The following is a 22,952-nucleotide window of genomic DNA, read 5'->3' as shown; positions in this document are numbered from 1 at the left end:
ATAAAATATAGAAACATTAAGAATTAAAGACCGAGACTGTAAAACAATCAAATAGTCCAGAAAACACACAAACAACACAAATTAAAACAATAAAAACGTTAAAAATCTACGTAAAAATGGGTTTTAAGATACATTTAAAAATGAACAGTGAAGGTTATGGTATGATGTAGTGTAATATAATATGATATGAAAAACACGCATGTTATCTTCAGTGAAATATTGATTCATGATCAATTTAAAAGAAAGAAAAAGATTTTTCCTGAAGTGACTTTAGTGTTTTGATCAAACCTGACGTGTTTCCAGTGTAACTGCACATTATTAAAGTTTTATTAAAGATTATTAAAGATTATTAACACCCTGTTCATATGTGTTCACGCAGGTGGTGCGCATGCTGGTGAGCGCTCACCCTAACCTGATGAGCAGTCACACTCGCAGACACACTCCCGTTCACCTGGCTGCACGGAACGGACACCACAGCACCGTGCAGACTCTGCTGGAGGCCGGCATGGACGTCAACTGTGTGGTGAGACAACAGCTGTCAATCTTTGTCCTTCAGGAGACACAAACTAACACAAACCAACACAAAATAACCTCAGTCTGGAAGCTGCAGCTTTCAACATTAAATGCCATTATTTATTACCACAGCGCCCCCCTGAGGATAGAACACCACAAAATGGATGTTTGTCCTCCTCTTCTCGTCCTCCTCTTGGAAACAGGAGTTTCCCATGAGGGTCAAATGTCTCTGTTTAAAAGCATTTTCTCGGGCGTCATGTGACCTTCGTCATGTGACCTTCTCTCACAGACGTCTTCTGTAGTGTCGTCATCACAGGTCATTTGTCTTCATTAAGGTGAAGACAAATGACCGCCGATGATTCACTGATGACAGTAATATCAGTGTAATGGAGACAGTCCACTCCACTATCTATATATTATGTTACATAAGTGCTGAGTCATTGTCCAACTGTGAAAACCTGAGTCAGCTGATTTAACATTTAACATTTACATGTTTACAGGCTGTTCATAGTGAAGCATCCGTCTGATATCACATCTGATGACATCATTCACCTTCTTGTTTCCACAGTCAGAAATGATTCAACTGTTAGAATTTATTATCATCAACCGCTGTCCACACATTTATCATCTGTTTGTTTTCTGTCTGTCTGTCTGTCTGTCTGTCTCTCTGTCTGTCTGTCTGTCTGTCTGTCTCTCTCAGACAGAACATGGCAGTGCCCTCCATGAGGCCGCTCTCTTTGGGAAGATGGATGTAGTTCGCCTTCTGTTGGACTCAGGTGGGCTTAGAAGTGTGTGTGTGTGTGTGTGTGAAGGTTATAATAAGTTTTTTGTTTTATTTGTCATATGGAGAATTTACCTGGTGCAAGATCCAAAAAGGTCGTGAAACATTTTAATTTAAATGTGTTAGGACTAATATATAACAAATAGAACAGTCTAGAAGACATCACTGAGCTGCAGTGGACACTCCCTCAGTCTTTAATAACAATCAGTGCCACAGTGTGAGACTGTGAGCAGCAAGAATGTAAATATGAATGTGAATGAATAAAAGTACAGAGCGGACAGAGGTGGACACTGTTGCCCCTTACACGCTTCCTGTTTCCTGCGCTACTTCCTGGATCTGGAACTGTCCACATTCACTGAACTTTAACCCTTTGCTGCTGGAAATGTGCTTGTATTTGTACAGAGTAATAATAAGTAATTATTTAAATAAGTCTATCTATCTATCTATCAGTTTTATCGTCAGTCGCGTGAAACAGCTGAAATAAACCCGTTTCTCCTTTTTCTTTCAAGATGAATTCTTGAAATGTTTGTCAAACATTTCAAGAATTCTTCACATTTGTTTTAACAGGCAGAAAATAACTATTTACAACAAATAAAAAACTATTCTAACCTTGATGTGAACGGGATTTGATTGAATCATTTGAAACTCCGCCACGCAGCGGGTTTGTGCTTTCACCTTTAACATGCTACGACTGTGTGTGTGTGTGTGTGTGTGTGTGTGTGTGTGTGCGTGTGTGTGTGTGTGTGTATGTGTAGGGATCGACACTAATCTGACAGATAGTAAAGGCAGAACAGCGCTGGAGATCCTGAGAGAACATCCTGCACCAAAGTCCCAACAGATCACTGCTCTTATTCAAGGTAAAACACACACACGCACGCACACACTCACACTCACACACACACTCACACTCACACACACACGCACACACTCACACTCACACACACACGTGCACGCACACACACACACACACGCACACACTCAGATGAAGTACATGTGAGAAAGTGGGTCAGTTTTTTAAATGTCGACACATTTGTAGAAACACAGTTGCTGCTTCTTCAAAGTGACGTCACAGACGTGAGCGGGATGAAATGTTGCCGACGTGTGTGTGTGTGTCTCTGTTTTTGCCTTTTAACCTCAAATGTGAGCATGAAACACTGGCATGTACTGAACAATGTAATGGATGTGATCCAGTGGAGAAGTTTGTCTTCCACTGGAGAAACAAAGACAACAGTTTAGTCGTGGACAAAAGAAAGAAAGACAAATCACAGAAGGAACTGTGTGATTATTGCAACGTTAGAAACTGATTTAAATCACGTACGATTGGAGAAAATCACGTTTGTGTAGAAGATAAAATGTTTGTTGGCGACTTTCTCGTTGGGTTTAGCGAGCTAGCATAAGCAGGAATTGTTGCATAAACATGAGAAATGAGACAGTAATAAAGTGATAAACTTCCCTGTGTTTATGTCTTTTTAATGTCACTACTTTGGATTGTAAGTGAATTCTTGAGCACTTTTGTGAAAATATCTGACGAAGACTCTTTAATAAGACAAAAAGACTTGAATGCAACACTTGTAGCTTCTTAAATGTCAGGAAACAAAAAATCATCTCATCACACGCTCGATTTGGACTTCAGCGAAAATAAGGGAGTCAGAGTGTGTGTGTGTGAGTGTGTGTGAGAGAGAGAGAGAGAGGGGGGAGGACACAGCTGTGACTTAGTGAAAAGATCAGCTGCATGCCATTTCCTGTTGGGGAGGAGATGAGAAAGGACACACACACACACACACACACACACACACACACAGATTTAAAGGGTTAGTACATGGTGATGATGTTTATGAATGATAGATCATTCATAAACGTCATGTCAAACACATCGTTCTCCGACGGTGTGATGACAAAGATGAATGATATTTGTTCTCATGTCACGTCGGCGGCTCCGTGATCTCCAGGATGTATGGATTGTAATGGACTCTGATATTTGGACCAGTATCAGACTGAGACCTGTTCCCAGGCCTCACTGAGCCGCTGCCTTGTGATCGGCTGCTTAGTGAGCAGTAGAACAGGTGTACCTAATAAAATGGCCGGCCCAGCAGGTCAGCTGCCACATGGTTGCACTGTGTAAGTGTGTTTGTGTTGTTTTCTCTTTTCTGCATTTATCTGTTGCTCTATGAGCAGAAAGCGTGCAGTGAGTTTGTGAAACAGTATGAATGAAAATCACCACGGCAACGCTGTGTTGTTATGTTCTCCTCCTCCCGCCATGTCACACCTCCTCAGAGTTTCTCCAGCCTTTTCACTCTCTTCCTGTTTTCATATTTATTTACTGTATTTCCATCACATTTCATCATCCACCTTTTCACCTCCTCCTCCTCCTCCTCCTCCTCCTCCTCCTGCCCCTCTTGCCTCCGTGTTTCTTTAGAATATATCATGGATGAGATGGAGAGGACAAATATCGTGGAGGAGCCTGTTCGCAGGTGTCCTGTCCCAGCACCTCGAACCTCTGTCCCCTCGCCCTCTGCCTCCCCGTCCCTCAGACACAAGAGTGAGTATGAACGACAGCAATCATTAGAACAACTTCAACTTTTTCACAGCAGTTAAACTGCTGTTTATCTGCTGTTATACTGCAGTTAAACTGCAGTATAACAGCAGTTAAACAACCCTAACCACTGCAGTTACTGCAGTTTAACTGCTGTGAAAAAGTTGAAGTTGTTCTAATTTTTATTAATTAAATATATCACTTATTTTGAGAAATGGGTTTGAAAATCATGAACAGAAAATGTTACTGTAAACATTTAAATCTGTGCAGAATGAATTCCTCCATGGACAGAAACACTTGATCCACTACTGCCCCCTGTGTTAAAAACCTGGTATTGCAGCTGATCTCCTGTGATGACCTCGAGAGAGAGAGAGAGAATGTGATTAGCACAGTCTGCTTCTGGAATGTTCCACTTTGAAAACAGAGGGAATGTTTTGAAGTCTTTGGTTTGCTCTTTTTGTCTAAAGATGATTTTTAATGTTAAATCAGGCAAAAAAAGAGAAACAAAATCATAGAAGGACCAAAAAGGAAATTAGAATTATTTACCTTTCTGTAAAAGAAATGAACATAAACTGATACATAAATAAAACTAAGGTTAGCATGGTAAGAACACAGAGAATGCGACCAAACAATAACTGAAGTCCTCAGTGTTTGTCTTACCACCTTTGTATCAGAGGGAATAACAAGTGGCTTCATTCTTTGGAGACTTTTCCAGGATTCCCCACAGGTCCTGGAATGTTTGAGAATTTGAAAAAAAAACACCCTTGAAAGTTGCCCTAAATAGACATGGGTTCTTGAAAGTGCTTGATTTTTGTGCAGGAGGGAAGTTGAGTTGATATTTAGGTAAATGCGACGCCACCTACTGGTTGCTTGATGTAAGTAGACGAGGCCTCTGCAGCGTTGTGGACACTGTGAGATTCCATGCAGAACAATGAGCGAGTAAAGTTTAACAAGGGAGAGTGAAAATTCTAAAATCTCTGCTCATCAAAGAAAAACACTTGGACTGACTCGATCAATCATCTTAAGCTGTGTCGGCACACTCTGCCCTTGAATTTGAGTGGAATTGTTCCTGGAAAGTCCTTGAATTTGCGTTGTGGGAACCGTGCATATCATATCTTTCCTCTTCACCAGATGATGCCGTGACGAGCGAACTGTCCAAACTGCTCCACGAGATCAAAAAGTGCCGGGACAGAGATTACTCGTTCGAGGAGCTCTGTCACACCATCTCCTCTCACTCCGTGGACAGCTGTGACGAGGACCGGCCCGACAGACCCAACGGCACGCTGACCCCAGGCGCCAAGGTCCGTTATAGAGCTTTCATTTCATCGACTTCTCACACACACAGAAGAAAATATACTTTATACTTTTTACTCCCGTACTTGCATACTTGAGTATTGAGAAAGGGCCTTCGTCTAAGAAAACTACATCCTGTCTAGGAAAACTACATCCTGTCTAAGAAAACTACATCCTGTCTTAGAAAACTACATCCTGTCTTAGAAAACTACATCCTGTCTAAGAAAACTACAACCGTGTTTTTGAAAACTACATCCTGAACAATAGACATTAAATCAAATACTTAGAAGTGGTGTCATTGATAAAGAAATGCCATGTTTAGAGCAGAGTGTAGTTTGTTCTCGTCGTGGACACATTATTAAATGACTGTGAGGAGAAACAGACACAACACTTTTCATCTTTCACACAATAATTAGTGCAGTGAGTGATTATTTGACAAAAAGGATAATTAACACATATTTTTCCACAAATGAGTTAAATAATGACATTAATCAAAGAAAAATGACAAACACTCTTTGGTTCTGCTTTTTTTCACTTGTGCATATTTAATATTTTTGGACTAATCATCAGATTATACAACAATATAAAAATGTCTGTTTCTGTTCATGACTGTGAAATTAAAGTAAAGAAGATTTAATCCTTCAACACTTAGCAGAATTATATCTCTGTTATCGCTGTAAACTATTTTAAATGTGTTCATTTGTGACCTTTTACATAAATAAAATATACTTTATTGTATTATTATTATTATTATTATTATTCATAATAATAAGAGCAACAATAGTCCAGATGTTTACAGAGCTTCTTATATTCTTGTACTTTGTCTGTGCAGACACCAGAGGGCAGTGTAGTAAAGATGAGGACAGTATTCACTCGTTCATTCATCTCTGAAACAGAAACAATCATCCACTCACTCAAAGCTTGCACACATTTTTTTCTTGTTGCAGATTTTCTTATTTTGTCTGTGTTTCGCCTTCGTGATCAGTAACGATGTCACTACACACACACACACACACACACACGCACGCACAAAGACTCACAAAGGACAAAAAAAGTGATTTCCTGGAGTCTAAATAAAAATCGGCTGACTCGTGTCAGCGTTAGCTGAGCAGAGAATCTCACACACACACACACACACACACACACACACACACACACACACACACACACACACATTGTCTGTGCTTGTTGTTTTGCTCTATTACAGAAAGTCTGATTCAATTCTTCTTTCCATTTCTCAGCACAGACACCTCAAACACACACACACACACACACGTACATGAACACGTTAAGCCTCTGTCCCTCGTTCCTTAACTATAACATCGACATCCTGTGTGTGTGTGTGTGTGTGTGTGTGTGTGTGTGTGGTCGGAGCATTAGTATAGTAGAACATTTATGAAAATATTATGTTTCCTTTTATTCAAATGAGCATTATTATACATGTTCCTTTTATCTGGACACTTGGATCTTTATTCTCAGAAAAGTGATTATTGACCATTAACTCAATAACTGTCAGTAAGTCAGTTGTTGTGATGTTTTATTTAAATGTTTAAATGAACACAAACAGAATCCTTTAATTAAGCTGAAGGTTAAGGGTTTCCTTTACACAACTAATGTAATATTGATCATTCATGCAGTTCCTAGTCATTAATAATTCATCATAATCCTGTGAACGGTGTAGTGTGTGTGTAACCTGAACGTTTTTCCTCTTCTTTCAGTGTGGATGTTTATGTGTGTGTGTCACACAATGAAGAATCAAATCTTTTATCGCTGTGAAAATAACAAAAGTGTTTTTTAAAATCAGTAATGTTAAATCAGTAATGTTCATTTTGATGGTGAAATGATGTTGTTGTCATTCTGACCTCGGCCTGAACGGAATGTTAGTGACAGAGTGAATGTGTGATAAAAACACATTTATCTACAATATTCATCATTTCACCATATTCTGACTCTAAATCTTTGACTATCTCCACCAACTTTGTTTTTTAATTTAAACAATTCCAGTTAAGAAAATGGACTCAGTCCAAGTTAAAGATCCTCACAGTGAATCCTCTGCTCTTCTGTGTTGGTTTTGATCTGGTTTATTCATTTTCTGGCAGCCGGTGAACCTGCCTGTCACTGCTGCTCTGGAGGAAGACGAGGCAGAGAAGAGTTGTGGCCCCTCTGGATTCTGGGAGGCCCTGACGCCCTGCAACGGCTGCCGTAACCTGGGTTTCTCCAGCCCCTCACAGGTACACACACACACACACACACACACACACTTCATCACAGTGCCTCTTCAGTGTGAACACAATGTGTATCACTTCATACACATAACATACGTGTTTGTCACAGGGTTTGACAGTAACACACACACACACACACACACAGTGAAATTACAGGTTAGTGATACTGCCATTGTTGTGAGTGAATACTTTAACTGGTTACCTTGGCAACGTGGGGAACGAGCTGTCTCTGGATTCTCTTTGTTCCCGCTGTCAATCATATAATCAAAAATCTCTTCTCCATGTGAAACTTTGAACGACAACAAGAGCAAAGTTCTGATACAAAGAAATCATTTACAGAAGGAAACATTCCTGTAAACAACCCTGTAAACGTCCCTGTAAACGTCCCTGTAAACATTCCTGTAAACATCCCTGTAAACATCCCTGTAAACAACCCTGTAAACATCCCTGTAAACAACCCTGTAAACAAACCTGTAAACATCCCTGTAAACATTCCTGTAAACATCCCTGTAAACATTCCTGTTAACAACCCTGTAAACATTCCTGTAAACATCCCTGTAAACATCCCTGTAAACATCCCTGTAAACATTCCTGTAAACATCCCTGTAAACATTCCTGTTAACAACCCTGTAAACATTCCTGTAAACATCCCTGTAAACATTCCTGTAAACATCCCTGTAAACAACCCTGTAAACATCCCTGTAAACAACCCTGTAAACAAACCTGTAAACATTCCTGTAAACATTCCTGTAAACATCCCTGTAAACAAACCTGTAAACATTCCTGTTAACAACCCTGTAAACATTCCTGTAAACAACCCTGTAAACATTCCTGTAAACATCCCTGTAAACATTCCTGTAAACGTCCCTGTAAACATTCCTGTAAACATTTCTGTGTAAATAATTGAATGAGCTTCAGCTGTTGTCTGATTGAAGGTATGAAGTGTGTGTGTGTGTGTGTGTGTGTGTGTGTGTGTGTTTGTGTTTGTGTGTGTGTGTGTGTTTGTGTTTGTGTGTGTGTGTGTGTGTGTGTGTTGTGAACGTAGAGAGAGTTTGCAGAAAAACCCGAGAAAAATAAAAAGAGATCCGAGTCCAAACTGTGCTTCTTTTCCTCCCTCGTGGGTTTTTTCTCTTCCTCCCTCCCTCCCTCCCTCCCTGCCTCCCTCCCTGCCTTCCTGCCTTCCTTCCTTCCTTCCTCACCACTCAGCTCTCAGCTGTGGTGAATGTTTAGCGCTGAGATCCGTCGTGTTTTGGCTCAAACAGCCGAAGATTTGACAACACAACCGACCTCTGTGTTACTCGCTGGCAGCCGACACTGACCTGGCTCACGGCACCTGTGTGTGTGTGTGTGTGTGTGTGAGTGTGACTTGTTAGTGTGTGTTGTGCTTCCCTGACGATCCCGTGTCTCCTCGTCTTTACAGAAACATGTCGCTCTTTGTCTCTCTCTCTCTCTCATCTGTGTGTTCCTGCTGTGCAGCGCTGACCTTTGTATCTGTTGTGTGGAAGCCCAGTTTCCTCTGTGGTCCAGCTGTCACTCAAGTCTCAGAGAAGTGAAGGGAATCCGGGTTAAAGGTCCAGTCTGTCACTTTCTGCATGGATTCATGTGCAGGAGTCCAATATTCTATATTGTTCAACAATCCTGTAAAAATCAAGGGACAATTGTGTTGTTATTATCTGTGCATTCATGCTCAACTTGTGGGAGGAGCTTGAGGATGAAGAGACTTGATATTAAATATGTTTTTAACTCGGCTGTTTTCAGCATTTTGACTTGGACTGATTATTATTATTGTTCTCTATAATCTACCTAAAGAAAGAGTAGACTCTGTTCTTTCATCACACGTCAGTCAACGGTTGTATTTGAATTGACTGAATGATTTTGAATAAATATCTAATTGCGATATGATTTTACATCGTTATTTAAAATGATCTGTGAGAAGCAAGGACGTTCTCTTCAGACGTGTTTGGATCAATAATTCATCTCAATGGAGATTTTCACACACTCACACACACACACACTTGCAGTTGGCCATATTGTGATTAATAGTGTTTAACTGTCGCTGTCAGACTGTGATTGTTGTTTTTATTGTCAGCATTTGGATTATTCCATTTTACAAACTGATTTACAGTCATTATAAAATCTAAATCAATAGAAAGTGTAGTGATGAGTCAGTATAAATACAAGTCCCTTTTTGTGACCTGGCGTCAAAGAGCAGTTTTTCCTCCTTCGTAAAAACACAGACTGTGAGGAAGAGGAGGAGGTTTCCTCTTCTTCCTCTTCTTCCTCTTCTTCTTCTTCTTCTCTACTGACTTTAAAAACCAAGTTGAAAGAAAAAAAAAGAGAGAAATGAAAATAAAGAGCGACCCACCTGGGTTGAAGGGGTTGCCAAGCAACAGAAGTTGCCGTGCGTTTGACAAACCTCAGAACTGCTCAGTCATGGACACATTTGAATCCTTTGTTTCTGTTTTGAATGTTTTTTAAGCAGCTGAGTGGGAGCAGGTCTGCAGGTGTGTGTGTGTGTGTGTGTGTGTGTGTGAGCTTTATCAGCCTGGAAGTGTGTGTGTTTTCTTTGAAATGTTAACAGACGTAAAGGTTTGTCTGTAAAGCTGTAGTCGTGTGTTACTCGAGGTCAACAGAGTTCACAGGATGCTGATGTGATGAGTCTGTGCTCAGTGTCTGCTCGTCTAACTCCTCCCACAGGTCTATAGGCAGTCTAAAGGTTTAACGGTCATTTGTTTGTGTTCAGTTTTCAGTTGAATCCGTTGCTTCTATGATGATGATGATGATGACGATGATGATGAGTACAGACGGACACATACAGTAACTGAGGTCATTAGTACAACTGATCTCTGATTCTGACTTTTTATTTCATTTTCTTTGTTTTATGGCAAAAAAAATAATAATTTGATTTTACTTCAAAATCACATCTGTTACTGAGTTAAATAAAATAAAATAAAATATAAATCACGCACAGGAAACTCTGGCAGTGAATGATGAGGACAGGTGAATGAATGATGAGGAGGACAGGTGAATGAATGAAGGTCCCTGAGTGAGTGACATGTGTGACCTTTGACCCATGTTGATTAAAAACAGTTCATGTGAGATTTGTGTTCCTGAACTTTTTTCACAACACAAGAAAGAACCTTGTTAAAAAAAGACACTTTCAAACAAGTTACTTTTGACTTTAACATTTTTCGATCAGTCAGACTCAGGAGAAGTCTGGTCAGACTGTCAGTGTCTGTGGCGTGAAGCGTGGAGCCACTGGAGAATGTGAAGGGTGTTATTTTGTGAAGAGTGACTGCCGCTTGCCGCAGCTTGCCGCAGCTTGCCGCTGCTTGACGCTGCTGCTTGCCGCAGCTTGCCGCAGCTTGCCGCCGCTTGCCGCCGCTTGCCGCCGCTTGCCGCCGCTTGCCGCCGCTTGTCCCACAGAGGCTCAGTGAGCTCATGTCAGTCTCTCTCTCTCCTGTCTCGTATAAATCAAATGCTGTTTTTCTCACATCCTCTCTGTACTACTGTCATTTTTATTTTTCCCATTTTAACCGCTAAATTCCACACACACCAGTTACCTTTACTGTAAAAAACTGATTTATCACATTTTCTTCTCTGAAACTTGCAAAAATGATTTCCGAGGACCGGAGTGTGTGTTGTCTCTCCTCCCGTGGATCGATGAAACAGTATCCCCGTGCATTAATGCTGTATATAAAATGATGAAGATGAAAGCAGATGAAGATGCACAGCTCTGTATTATAAGTGCTGTTAGATCCTCTGTGGACCGCACGTCCCTCCCTCTGAGGGTCCATTGTCCTCCCTGATGTCCAGCCCTCTTCCCTTTTTCTCTCTAATCAAATGGTCTCCATGAGGAAATGCCAGCAAATTACAGCCTCTCTTCATATGTGAGGTGTTTACAGCAGAGCAGACGAGGAAGAGACAGTCACAGGATTAACACAAGTTCCTCAGACGTGACCACGTTATCGCGGTTACTCACACACACACACACACGTGGATCTCTCACAGACGGAGGGAAGAAGCCACAAAAGCTCTCACATGATCAGACAGACAGACAGACAGACAGACAGAGAGACAGACAGACAGAGAGACAGAGAGACAGACAGACGTCCCTGCAGTGGGATGGAAGCTGCGTACGAGCTGCTAATTAGTGGCCAGCGGAGGCCTCTGTTTGTCTGAGCTCTTCCTGTTGAGTGCAGACACAAGTCGTCTCTGTGTGATCTCAGAGAGGGAGGGAAATGAATGAAGACTGAGCTCACAGCACACTCTCACACACTGGATTCTGACCTCTTCAGACTGAGGAGGACGTGGAGCAGCAGATCATGTAGCTGAACCTTCACTGTGCTTTAGCCTGCTGCATTGACCTTCTCCTGAGAAATCAGGCATTTTCCACTGTGTTTCCTCGTGTGCGTGACGACTCTCCCACTTCCTCTTTCCCTCTTCCTGCTCAGTCCCTGTGTCTCGTCCTGGTCTCGTGGAGATTCGCTGACACAAACTCTAAAGTAAGTGGTGAGAGAGACCTTTGACCTCTCTGTGTCTGCCGTGGTTTTTGTGACCGTTAGCGTTGGCCTCACTCTCTGCTGCTCACAGGAATAATGATGGGGTTTTATACAGAGATGAGAGATAACACAGAAACTAACTGCTGGGAGCGATTCATTGTCATTGGGTTCTTTTAAAGGATCATTTCAGGCACTTGACTGAATAATATCCAGCTTTAAGGGGCTTTCTTTTATTCATTTTCATTATATTTAAATGTCATTTCCTTGTAGACGCTGCAGAGACGCTGTCTCTGTCTCTCATGTGTGTCCTTTACTGCATATTTAACAGACTTCTTCACCTGTGGCATTTTTAATCCTACGAAACTCATTGTTTATTCATTATGACATCTCAGTAATTACTGGAAACACCAGAGACCATCGCAGAGATGAATGCTTCCCTCAGACTCACGCTTTTCTTAGTTGTGATGATGTTCAGCTGCTGTCGTCACAGGTTCAGGGTTTGTTAACTGGGTTTCTCTGAATTTAAGGAGATAATATTACAGTATGAATTTATTTAAAAAAAAACAAGCAAACCAGGAAATAGCTTGGTAATCATAATTATTATAGTTTTGTAGTTTCCCATTGTTATCACCAAGCTGTTATTGATCATGGAACTACTGTAATATTACCATACTGGCACCGGACTGTAGTGTAGATTGTTGGTTGTGTGTGCTCCTGCGTCTGGACTGGATCTGGTCTGGATCTGGTCTGGTTTGTTTTTTCTCAGGGTTAAAACATGGAACCTCAGTTAAAGGTTTGTTGAGTCTGAACTCAAGTTTGATCTCAGGTTTTAAACGTCAGCTTTAAAATCCTCTGCAAACTGAACGTAACCAAAACAACCGTAGCTAGTTTTTAGCACGTTGAGTGCTAATTTCCTGTCTTTCTTTTGTCCATTAACTTTAAAATATTGACTTTTTGACGCTGATGGTTTCTGACTCCTCGTCAGTCTCTGGTATACTTCCACACACAGCATGTGCCGACACAACCCACTCCAGATTTGGCGCACGGACAGCGCATGTGCGAACTGAACATCTGCCCCACAGGTAGGTGGAGTATTAAACCCCGCCCACCAATCAGAAACAGCATTTTGACAACAAGTCGTCCAAGGATAATCATCCGAGCCTCGACGCAGACGTGTCTGAGGGAGCTGTAGCATCATTCTCTTCTTCTTTGGTAGGAATGTGTCCAGACTTGTAAAGCCACCCGGTGGTAAAGTGGGATACTGCAAGTATACCAGGGCCGTCATGTAATGCTCTCTCACATTATCTGAGTGTGTTCAGCCAACGCGGAGACATTTTTCATGCGTTAGCTCATGCGTTAGCTCATGCGTTAGCTCATGCGTTAGCTCATGCGTTAGCTCGTGTGAAGCTGATTCATTGCACCTTTAATCTGAGTCGTCACATGAGTTTTTATGAACCCTTTAAAGTGACAGCAACAGCAGCAGCAGCAGCAGCAGCAGCAGCGGCAGCAGCAGCTGTTGTGTGTGTGACTGTGTGAGATGAAGTGTGAGTGTGTGTCGTGTCTGTGAGTGACACGTGCAGCTAACCAGGCTGTCACGTCACATCAGTGTCACTGAGTCCAGACCACCTGAACACAGCGTCTCCATTAGCTCCAGATTTCTGGCTAATTGAGTTCTGATGGAGTTTAAAAAAGAAAAGTGATGTGAGCGAGTGAAAACATCAAGAGACTGATTGCTCCATCAGCCTGGATGATTAATCCATGATTGATGGCCCGGTGCAGTGTGGGTAATGTAGTAGCAGATGATGGCAGGAAGAGTAATGGCTTCTGAATGAGTGGAGAACATATTCACACAAACACCACGTTTATCACAACTGAGGCAGCTTTTCACAAGAGATGATGGAGTCTTGAGTTGTGTTGTGTTGTGTTGTGTTGTGTTGTGTGCAAATTCTCATGAGTGATGTATTTCATTCACCATTGTTGACCCTCTTGATAATCAGGCCGTCTGTATTGATTTAGATTTCACGGCTGTAGAATTCTGCTTGACTTGAGTTATTGAAGTGTTTCTGAAGAAGCTGATTCAGTGTTGCTGAATCTCATCTGTCATCAGACGCTCGTTCCTCTGAAGTCCTGAGGATCTGAGGGAAGTTTCACTGCGTTCCAGTATCATCCGTCCGTCTTCTACCACTTTATCCTCCACATGAGGGTCACACAGGGGGCGCTGTGCCAATCTCAGCTCAGATCACCAGACCATGTTTTTTTAATTTTCTCATGAGGAGTTACGGTGATGAAGGGTTAAAAAAAGTGAAGGATCTTATATTCTGGAGATTAATGAGCTCTTTCATGTGTGAGTGTGGATTTATCAGTTGTGATAGTTCAGGTATCGTAACGATCAGATGTTAATATACCATTTATTCACTCACCGTCTGTGTGACCCTGTGTTTAGCTGACATGCTTCACTCTCACAGATTTAAGAGAATTGATCAAATGTTGATACTAATGATTTTAAGGTTGTGCAGAAAAGTCCTGGTTTAATATGTTAAACAGACAAATTCATCAGGTCGTTGGAGTTTGCTGTTTCTCAGGCAGCTGTTTTGCTTCCTTTGACACCAGGTGATGAAACCTGAGGCTTTAAACTTTAGAACAAGAGTAAAAACATGTTTGGACAACAATGACAAGACGTGGACGTAGTTTCATGTGTGCCATCCACAGCAATGACCAGCATTCATTCATTCATTCATTCATTCATTTACCTATTTGACACAAACTGATCAAACAAGGCAGCCGTAGACCAGCAGCTTGTTTGTACCTGTGAGCTAAAAACACTGATTTTCACACCTCAGAAAAACCTGAACCATCCATTTAAATCAATATTTTTTCCAGTTTCCAGTGAAACTAAACTAATCCCAGAGAATCAAACCTGAATGGAGCTGAGTCCATGGTGAGAGATGCTACAATAAGCCTCGTTTCATAATTGAATGGTGAAAGTTTGTCGGCAGGTGAAGGTGACAGAAGTGTAGCACTGTGCACTTGAAGTGTCAGTGTTTCTCCTTTTCTTTCCAAACACTATTATCATCATTAACATTATTCTCTTTTAAATCCATTTTTTTACAAGACGATTTGTCTGTTTTTAGGTCAGTAAACAATGTCAGCCATTAAAGTTTGATTTCACTTTTCTTTTCTTTCTTTCTTTCTTCCTGTTTTCTCCTGTTTTCTTCCAGGACTCAAAGCTTTCAGGAGAAATCATCACGTCACCGTCGCTGGACGTTTTTCTTCCGGAGGACGAAGACAACCCGTACAGGTCGGTGACGACCGCCGTCACACGCAAACCCTGCTCACTCGACATCAACCACCGCTACAACAGCAGCTCCCGCAACGGTAGGAACAAAGATTCAGACTTTTCTTCAGTGAAATCATCTTAACTGGATATTTGAAATGTGTTTCACTGTTGAACCATGCAAAGGTCAAAACCCTGAAAACCCTGAAAACCCTGAATGTCACCAAATCCACATTCTGTGGCAAAAAAACTAACTAGTCTGATAATCTAATCTCAGTTTTCTGGACGGGCAGATGGATGGATGGATGGATGGATGGATGGATGGGTGGGTGGTGGATGGATGGGTGTGTGGATGGTCGGGTGGATGGGTGGTTTTAGGCTGGGTGTGTGGATGGATGATGGATGGGTGGGTGGTAGGTAGATGAATGGGTGGGTGGTAGGTGGACGGATGGATGGGTGGGTAGTAGGTGGATGGATGGATGGATGGATGGGTGGGTGGGTAGGTGGATGGATGGATGGGTTTAGTGGGTGGGTGGGTGGGTGGGTGGATGGATGGATGGATGGAATCGGCAGGTGGATGGGTTAGGGAACCCTAACCCTCACACTCATCACGGCTTGTGTTTGCTCTGCAGTGTTTCTATTCTTTCACTCCCACGACAACAAACACCCACGGTGTGTTCTAGTCCCTGAGCGACTCTAAACACTGCAGGTTGTCACAGCAACTGCATCACTGGGGCGAGTGAGTCACCTGTAGGTTGCCATGGGAACTGCCGTGCTAGTGACACCCGGCTCCTTCCTCCCTGTGAAACCCCTCCCCCCCCCCTTCAGCAGAGGTGCAGTGAGGCCACAGTAGAAGTGTGTGTGTGTGTGTGTGTGTGTGTGTGTGTGTGTGTGTGTGTGAGTTTAGCTGCCTTGTGTCAAAGTGTCTTTTCAAAATTTCTCTGCTGATGTAAGTGAACAGTGTGGGTGATTTGTTTGTTCTCAGCTCTGTGAACACTGTTACCTGAGAGAGAGGGAGAGAGAGAGAGAGAGAGAGAGAGAGGGAGAGAGCGAGGGAGGGAGGGAGCGAGAGAAACAGAGAGAGAGGGAGGGAGGGAGGGAGAGAGGGAGAGAGAGAGAGCGAGGGAGGGAGGGAGAGAGAGAGAGAGAGACTCCATACATTTCCATGTCATTTATGAAAATACATTTAAATGCACGCTGCCGCTCACAGGCTGCAGGTAATTGTCCACAGATTGACATTAATGAAGATGAGTGCGATGCTGAAACCACGCGCCAGCACATTCACACACTCCAGGGAGGAGGAGGAGGAGGAGGAGGAGGAGGAGGAGGTCGTCGTCTCAGGCTAAAGTGTCCATGTGAATGTGAAGTCTGTGAAATCCTGGATTGTTGTACACAACAGTGTCCCACTGCAAGAAGTGGGACACAAGAAGACACTGATTTTAGGCTTGTGTGATCAAATCTAGACCTTCTTAAATCTGCAATATCTTAATAATTCCTCTGCCAGTTTCTCCTTGCACCAAACTCCATGGAGAAAACTGCAGATCTTACAGCACACATCAGTTTCTTGTGACTATGGGATTTGATGCCTTTTATTCCGATTTCCAGAGATGACCGCAGTCGACCAGCAGATCCTCTGTCCTTGTCAAGTTATTTCTAATGATTAGATTTCTAAAACTCTTAAAAACACATTTGTAATGGTGGACATGGATCATGTGTCATAATAATGAGTCGTACCTCAGTGGATCTCTCAGTGAAGTCGTTTCAGGGGAAACAGAAAAACACACTCTGCTGCGATCACAATCACACCAACTTCCCCCCGAAGTGTGGACGTGTGTGTGTGTGTGTGTGTGTGTGTGTGTCTAAAAAAATCCTTCATATTGTATCACAAAAAGTCAGTCAGATAATACTTTTCGTACCCGGTCCAAAATTCATCACAGAGCACACGTTTGCACTCTGCATTACCGTAATGACACACACAATCCAACAGTTTGTGAAAGCTGAGAAGTTGCACGTCAGAGCCGTGGTTATTACGGTCATTTCAGCTGGAGAATCAGCGTCTTAGTTTTTCTTCATTGAAGTTATTGTTGTTTTAATATGCAGTAAGTTGTAAATAACTGCCAGATATTGAATGTTCTTCTGGAAAAGTGGTGAAATCACTTCCTCACAGGACATTTTCTGCCCTTTTATGGTTCAAATAAGCAAAAAAGGGCTTAGGTGTTAAAGGGTTAATAATCATGTGGCACAGTTTTTTTTTCACTATAACTACAGAATTTAATTGTAATGCTTGATGTCAGTAAAATTGGAAGTATGGGAATGAATAGTGGCACAGTTTTGAAAATGTTTAAGAAGCCATTAGAGCGGCAACCTGAGGTTTATGAATGAATGAATGTCTGAACTCCCGTCCTCAGTTCTCTCCTGTGGATAAAGCTTCATAAAGGTATATTATATATTATCAATGTGAGCGTTACTGATCAGTAAGAGCTACCTTCTCTCTCTCTCTCTCTCTCTCTCTCTCTCTCTGTCTCACACACACACACTCACACACACACACAGAGTAAAGAGCAGACCTGAGTCCTCCCGTCTCACACTGACAGTTTGGGTCTTGTTCTGTGGAGGACGGCACATTTTCTCTTCTCACACCAAACATTCACTCAAACACACTCGTCACATTCATCCTCCTGCTGTACACACACACACACACACACACACACGCACACACACACGTAAGTGTCACATCAACACACACACAAAGACATTCACAAACACACAAACATGGATGTAAACAGTGGTGCATGTTTCCCTGAGGTTATTACACACGTTTGTTCACTGTAGATACAACTGAATGTGCACAGTCTCACACACACACACACACACACACACACACACACACACACACACACACACACACACACACGTCTCACATCCATCATCAAAGCTTCGTCGTTGACAGACTTATTTACTGAACACAACAAAAGCTCAATCTCTATCTCTATAAATATCCCTTTGTTCCATCGTGTCTCTCTCTCTTTTCTCATCTATTTATGTCCACGTTATAATCACCTGTTTATTTCCTAGTGTGTGTGTGTGTGTGTGTGTGTGTCTACATCTGCACCAACACTGTGGACATTGAAATGAAATATTCTGAGGTTTGAAACCCAGTTGCTGTAAACCCTGTGAGATACTTGATCGTCGAGTGCGTCGTATCGTATATTTAATCTTCTTCTAATGATCATAACAAGTCATTAAAGGTGTCTGTGGTGCCGTCAGGGATTTAAATGGTGATGATTTTAATCACATGTATGAACTCGCGAGTCCTTGGTTATTGATGTCCGAGCCTTTGAACCTCAGCACAAAAACAAATCACCTGAAGGAAGCGAGGAATTTAAGATAAAGAGGGAAAAGTTATATATATATATATTTATTTATAGTTAGTTAGTATATAGTTAGTATATAGTTATTATCTATATCTATACCATGTATAACAACATCTATAACAGCAGCAGCGGGACATTCCTTCTCTGTGTGGTTTAGTTCTTTGTGAACATGTGAAGAGGAATTGTGGGAGTTGTGAAAAGTCCCACTTATATATATATAATACTATATATAATAATCCCCGCCTATCGCCCGATGTAGCTGAGATTGGCACAGCACCCCCCGCGACCCTCTGGTTGAGGATAAAGCGGTAGATGATGACTGACTGACTATATATAATAATATTTGTTATTTTCACTTTCTTTGATTTATTTCAAACAACACTGTGTTACTGATGTCACTGTGTGTTTGAAGCCCTCCCTCTCTCTCTCTGTTAAACAATGACACGTACACACACACACACACACACACGTGTCTACATTAAGAAAAACCTGTTGTTAATGTTAAAAATTCAGTTCTCAGTTTAACAGCCTTTGTTTTTACAGTTTCTACATCGTGCCTTTGAAATTCTGACTTCCTCCCTGGCCACCGTAGTTCCTTCATAAAGTTGTCATTGTGCAGTCTCACCATTAGGTGTCGCTAATCTGACAAACTGGGATAACCATAGAAAAACTCTTCTTTCTTTGTACAAGGTCACTTGTCCCATGTAACAGTGAGTGAAGGGGAGCACGGTAACCATGGCAACTGCTCAACGGGCCCCACTCCAGACTGCTCGCCCCCCTCTCCTGACACGGCCCTGAAGAACATCGAGAGAGTCATCCGCCCACAGGTAAGCACACACACACACACACACTCTGAAGTTCAGACCCTGAAGCTCAGACCCTGAAGCTCAGACCCTGAAGTTCAGACCCTGAAGTTCAGACCCTAAAGTTCAGACCCTGAAGTTCAGACCCTGAAGTTCAGACCCTGAAGCTCAGACCCTGATGCAGAGTGAGGCGGAGCTGCTGCTTCATCATCTGCAGCTGAAAGGACAATGAACGAGTGACTCATGCATATTTGTGTGGAATCTGATAAAAGTGCTGCATTAGAATTATTTCACTGACACAATCTCCCAGGCAACAGCAGCTCAGTGTGTTATAGAAATATGCACTAATCACACTGTGCCCTCTGTCTGTCTTATACTTATACTTATACTATAATATATATGTATATGTGTGTATATATATATATATCTACTTTTATATATGTTATATATATATATATACTGTATACTGATCATGAATATTGAACATTGAGAAATTGAAATGCAGCCACAGTGAAACCGGACGATTAAAGGCCGTAGTTTTCTCAGTCTGCAGACGATGACGTGAGACTCAGTAATAATTCATAAGACAGTGGACTTGGATAATGATGTTTTATTTGGATTATGAATTCAACAACAAAAAAACCCATTAAAATATTAAAGATAAAAAGTCAGAGCAGAGAATGACTTTATTGTGGTTGAGTTAGTCTGTGTCAACACTTTAGGTTCAGAAATTCACTTTGGTTCTGAGAACAACTTCACATAACAATATGATTGTGCTTTCAGGCTGTACATAGATTTCACTTTTGTATTTAAAAACAAACCTTTGACCTATCAAAGGTTTTATTGAAGCACAGTGTCTTTGTGTTTATGGGCGTGTCCAAGGTCAGCTTCACTTTTATCATGTGTCACTCACTGGGACAGACAGATTCATGCGTTCACCTCCTGTTATTTCATTTGTTCACTCCTGTCCTTTCACTGTTTAAGCATTGATACTAAAATGATCTTGTGTTTCTAAGCTGGCCTCCTCTCCTCCTGCACGTGTCCATCTGTGACATGTTAACTAACGTGTGCAGAGGGATCACGTGATCACATGGTCACATGATCACATGATCCCAACATAATCAAGGAACACCACAGTTCAATTTTATACAACCTAATTAAAATTTCCTTTTAGTGCTCCCGCTGGCTATGTCATTAGGATACACTGTAGGCTGAACACACACACACACGGACACGGACACACACGGACACACACACACACACACACACACGGACACACACACGGACACACACACACACACACATGCTCCACAGTCAGTGGTCAAATATTAATGTCCTGCTTTCAGCAAATGTACTGAATTATACGGCGGTTTGTTGGATGTTTTTTTAAATGGCTACAGTGTAAAGTCATGATTTTTATTTTACAATCACCTCAGAACTGAGCCTTTTGTCTTTATATAAGAAAACCAGGTTTGAATAATGAAATGAGAAGAGGAAGAAAGTGGACCACATGCTCTTCATCATGCTTGTGTGTGTGTGTGTTTAAATCTATTCAAACACGTGTTTGAGCTGCAGCTGCTTTCTCACATCACCATTCATTTGATCTATCAGCTCACAAAACACACGTCTCGTGTGAGGGAGGACTTCTTCGTGGCTAATTGAGTTGTTTATTATTATTATTATTATTTATTATATCAGTATAATTAATAAGAATAACACCTAGAAACACATTAGTAAGGTGTTAAGCAGCGTGTTTCCCCTGGTGCAGGCGGAGAGAACGCTTTCTGCTGCAGTTTAGTCGAGCACAGAGGACCTCCCCTCCTGTGTGTGTGTGTGTGTGTGTGTGTGTGTGTGTGTGTGTGTGTGTGTGTGTGTGTGTGTGTGCTCATTAATTGCCTTCCAATCAGCCATGGCATGTTCATTAGCCTAACGCCCATTTGCATTGTGAACGCTAAGCCTCAGCCAGGATCACTGTGTGTGTGTGTGTGTCTTGTTCATGAGTGAGTGAGTGAGTGAGTGAGTGAAGCAGAGATACAAAGTGGCGATAAATGTGTGGTTATTAAGACATTCTTTCACGGGAAATTTGAAGTTGCCAATAAACACCCGTACTTTAGACACACACACACACACACACACACACACACACACACACACATGCACACACGCACACACGCACACACTTTGAAAAGCATCAGTGTGATGAAACAGCAGCTGCATCATTGTGGTTGATGAGTAAACACTAGAGCAGTCAAATTAGATTTGTGTGTTCAACACAAACAATCAACAAATCCCAAATACAAAAGGCTGAAGGTTAGATGTGGTTACTATGTTACAACATGTCACCTGTTTGTCTAGTTCCCTTCTCTCCTCTTCTATCTTTAGTGAAAAAACCTTAACTTTCCTCCTCTCATGTCACTTTTCATCTGAAGATGCTTTAAACACATTTTCACAACAATAATAATAATATTAATGCTAAGAATTGTTTTTCTTTTGTTGACTTGTGTCACTCGTGGTTAAAGGTCACATGAAGGTCATTCTGTCATGTGACGTTTTTTCCACTGTATTGATTTGCTTTGCATACGTTGCATGTCATGTGATGTTTGTGTACACACACACACACACACACACACACACACACACACTGAGCTGTGAGATTGTAAATGGCTCATTATGTGAGATGTGTTTACCAGGTGCCAGTCTCCACTGTGAGTTGTCATTATGAGTCTCTCTCTCTCTCTCTCTCTGTCTCTGTCTCTCTCTCTCTCTCTCTCTCTCTCTCTCTCTGTCTCTCTCTCTCTCTCTCTGTCTCTGTCTCTCTCATCTTTCTGTCCTTTTTTTTCATGATGTTTTTTTGTTTTTTTTCATGCCATTTTGACATGTGACAGCACTGACTTACGAACACTCCCTGTGGCTGTGCCGTGTTTTTACTTCTCGAGGTGAACGTTGAACAAACGACTGGTCATAACGTGCTGTGTATAATATAAAAAACCCTCAGTATGTGCCAAAATAATTCAAATCAAGTGTTAGGGTTGTTTTTTTTACACGTTTTACATGAATGTGTGATAATCTTCACTAAGTCCGTCCGTCTTTCAGCCCAAACAGCGCACGTCTCTGTCCTCGTCCCTGGACGTCCAAAGGCCAGTGAACCACAGCTGTGAGCCCAGCGAGGTGAGCTCCTCCCTGGGCTACGCCAGCTTCAGCACCAGCCCCCCCGCCAGTCCTCCACTCAGCCCCAACCAGGACTCTGCAGGCTCCAACGACGACTGTCAGCTCACAGGTACTTTGAACTTGAACGGTGTTGTTTAGGGTCGAGTATCTGAATAAAAGCCGTAGTCTGGTGGAAAACACTTGACTGTGACCTTTGAACTTCCTGTGGAGGAGGATCATCACAATCTAGATTAAGTATTAAATATATACACAGAACCCACATTTGAATACTTTTATTCATTTTCATAAAAAAGGGATGTAAATACTAAATAATGCAAATCATGATTGATATTACATGAACAGTGACATAAAGGTGAAGCAGCAGCAGGAGGATGACGACGGCTCAGCTTTTATTTCCTGTGTCATTTCCTAGTAACTCACGTCTTGTGTTACCATAGTAACATGAACATAACATTTCCTCGTTGTCATGGCAAAGTGGCGGCCTTG

At 41.9% G+C, this 22,952-nt stretch overlaps 1 protein-coding gene across 9 annotated transcripts in view; it reads left to right on the top strand.

Annotated features, from left to right (window-relative positions):
* Window positions 1–22,952, top strand: part of anks1b (ankyrin repeat and sterile alpha motif domain containing 1B) — a 116,086-nt gene that overhangs the window by 26,836 nt on the left and 66,298 nt on the right. For all 9 annotated transcript variants that reach the window (XM_058623850.1, XM_058623848.1, XM_058623852.1 and 6 more), the window contains 9 exons: window positions 380–523; window positions 1,214–1,289; window positions 2,050–2,151; window positions 3,711–3,833; window positions 4,959–5,128; window positions 7,220–7,351; window positions 15,066–15,222; window positions 19,186–19,322; window positions 22,392–22,575. In XM_058623850.1, the coding sequence (XP_058479833.1) occupies window positions 380–523; window positions 1,214–1,289; window positions 2,050–2,151; window positions 3,711–3,833; window positions 4,959–5,128; window positions 7,220–7,351; window positions 15,066–15,222; window positions 19,186–19,322; window positions 22,392–22,575 (1,225 nt within the window). The remainder of the gene's footprint in view (window positions 1–379; window positions 524–1,213; window positions 1,290–2,049; window positions 2,152–3,710; window positions 3,834–4,958; window positions 5,129–7,219; window positions 7,352–15,065; window positions 15,223–19,185; window positions 19,323–22,391; window positions 22,576–22,952) is intronic.

Source organism: Solea solea, chromosome 3 (assembly GCF_958295425.1).
Source record: "Solea solea chromosome 3, fSolSol10.1, whole genome shotgun sequence".
NCBI lineage: Eukaryota > Metazoa > Chordata > Actinopteri > Pleuronectiformes > Soleidae > Solea > Solea solea.
This window is presented reverse-complemented; position numbering and strand designations above follow the sequence as displayed.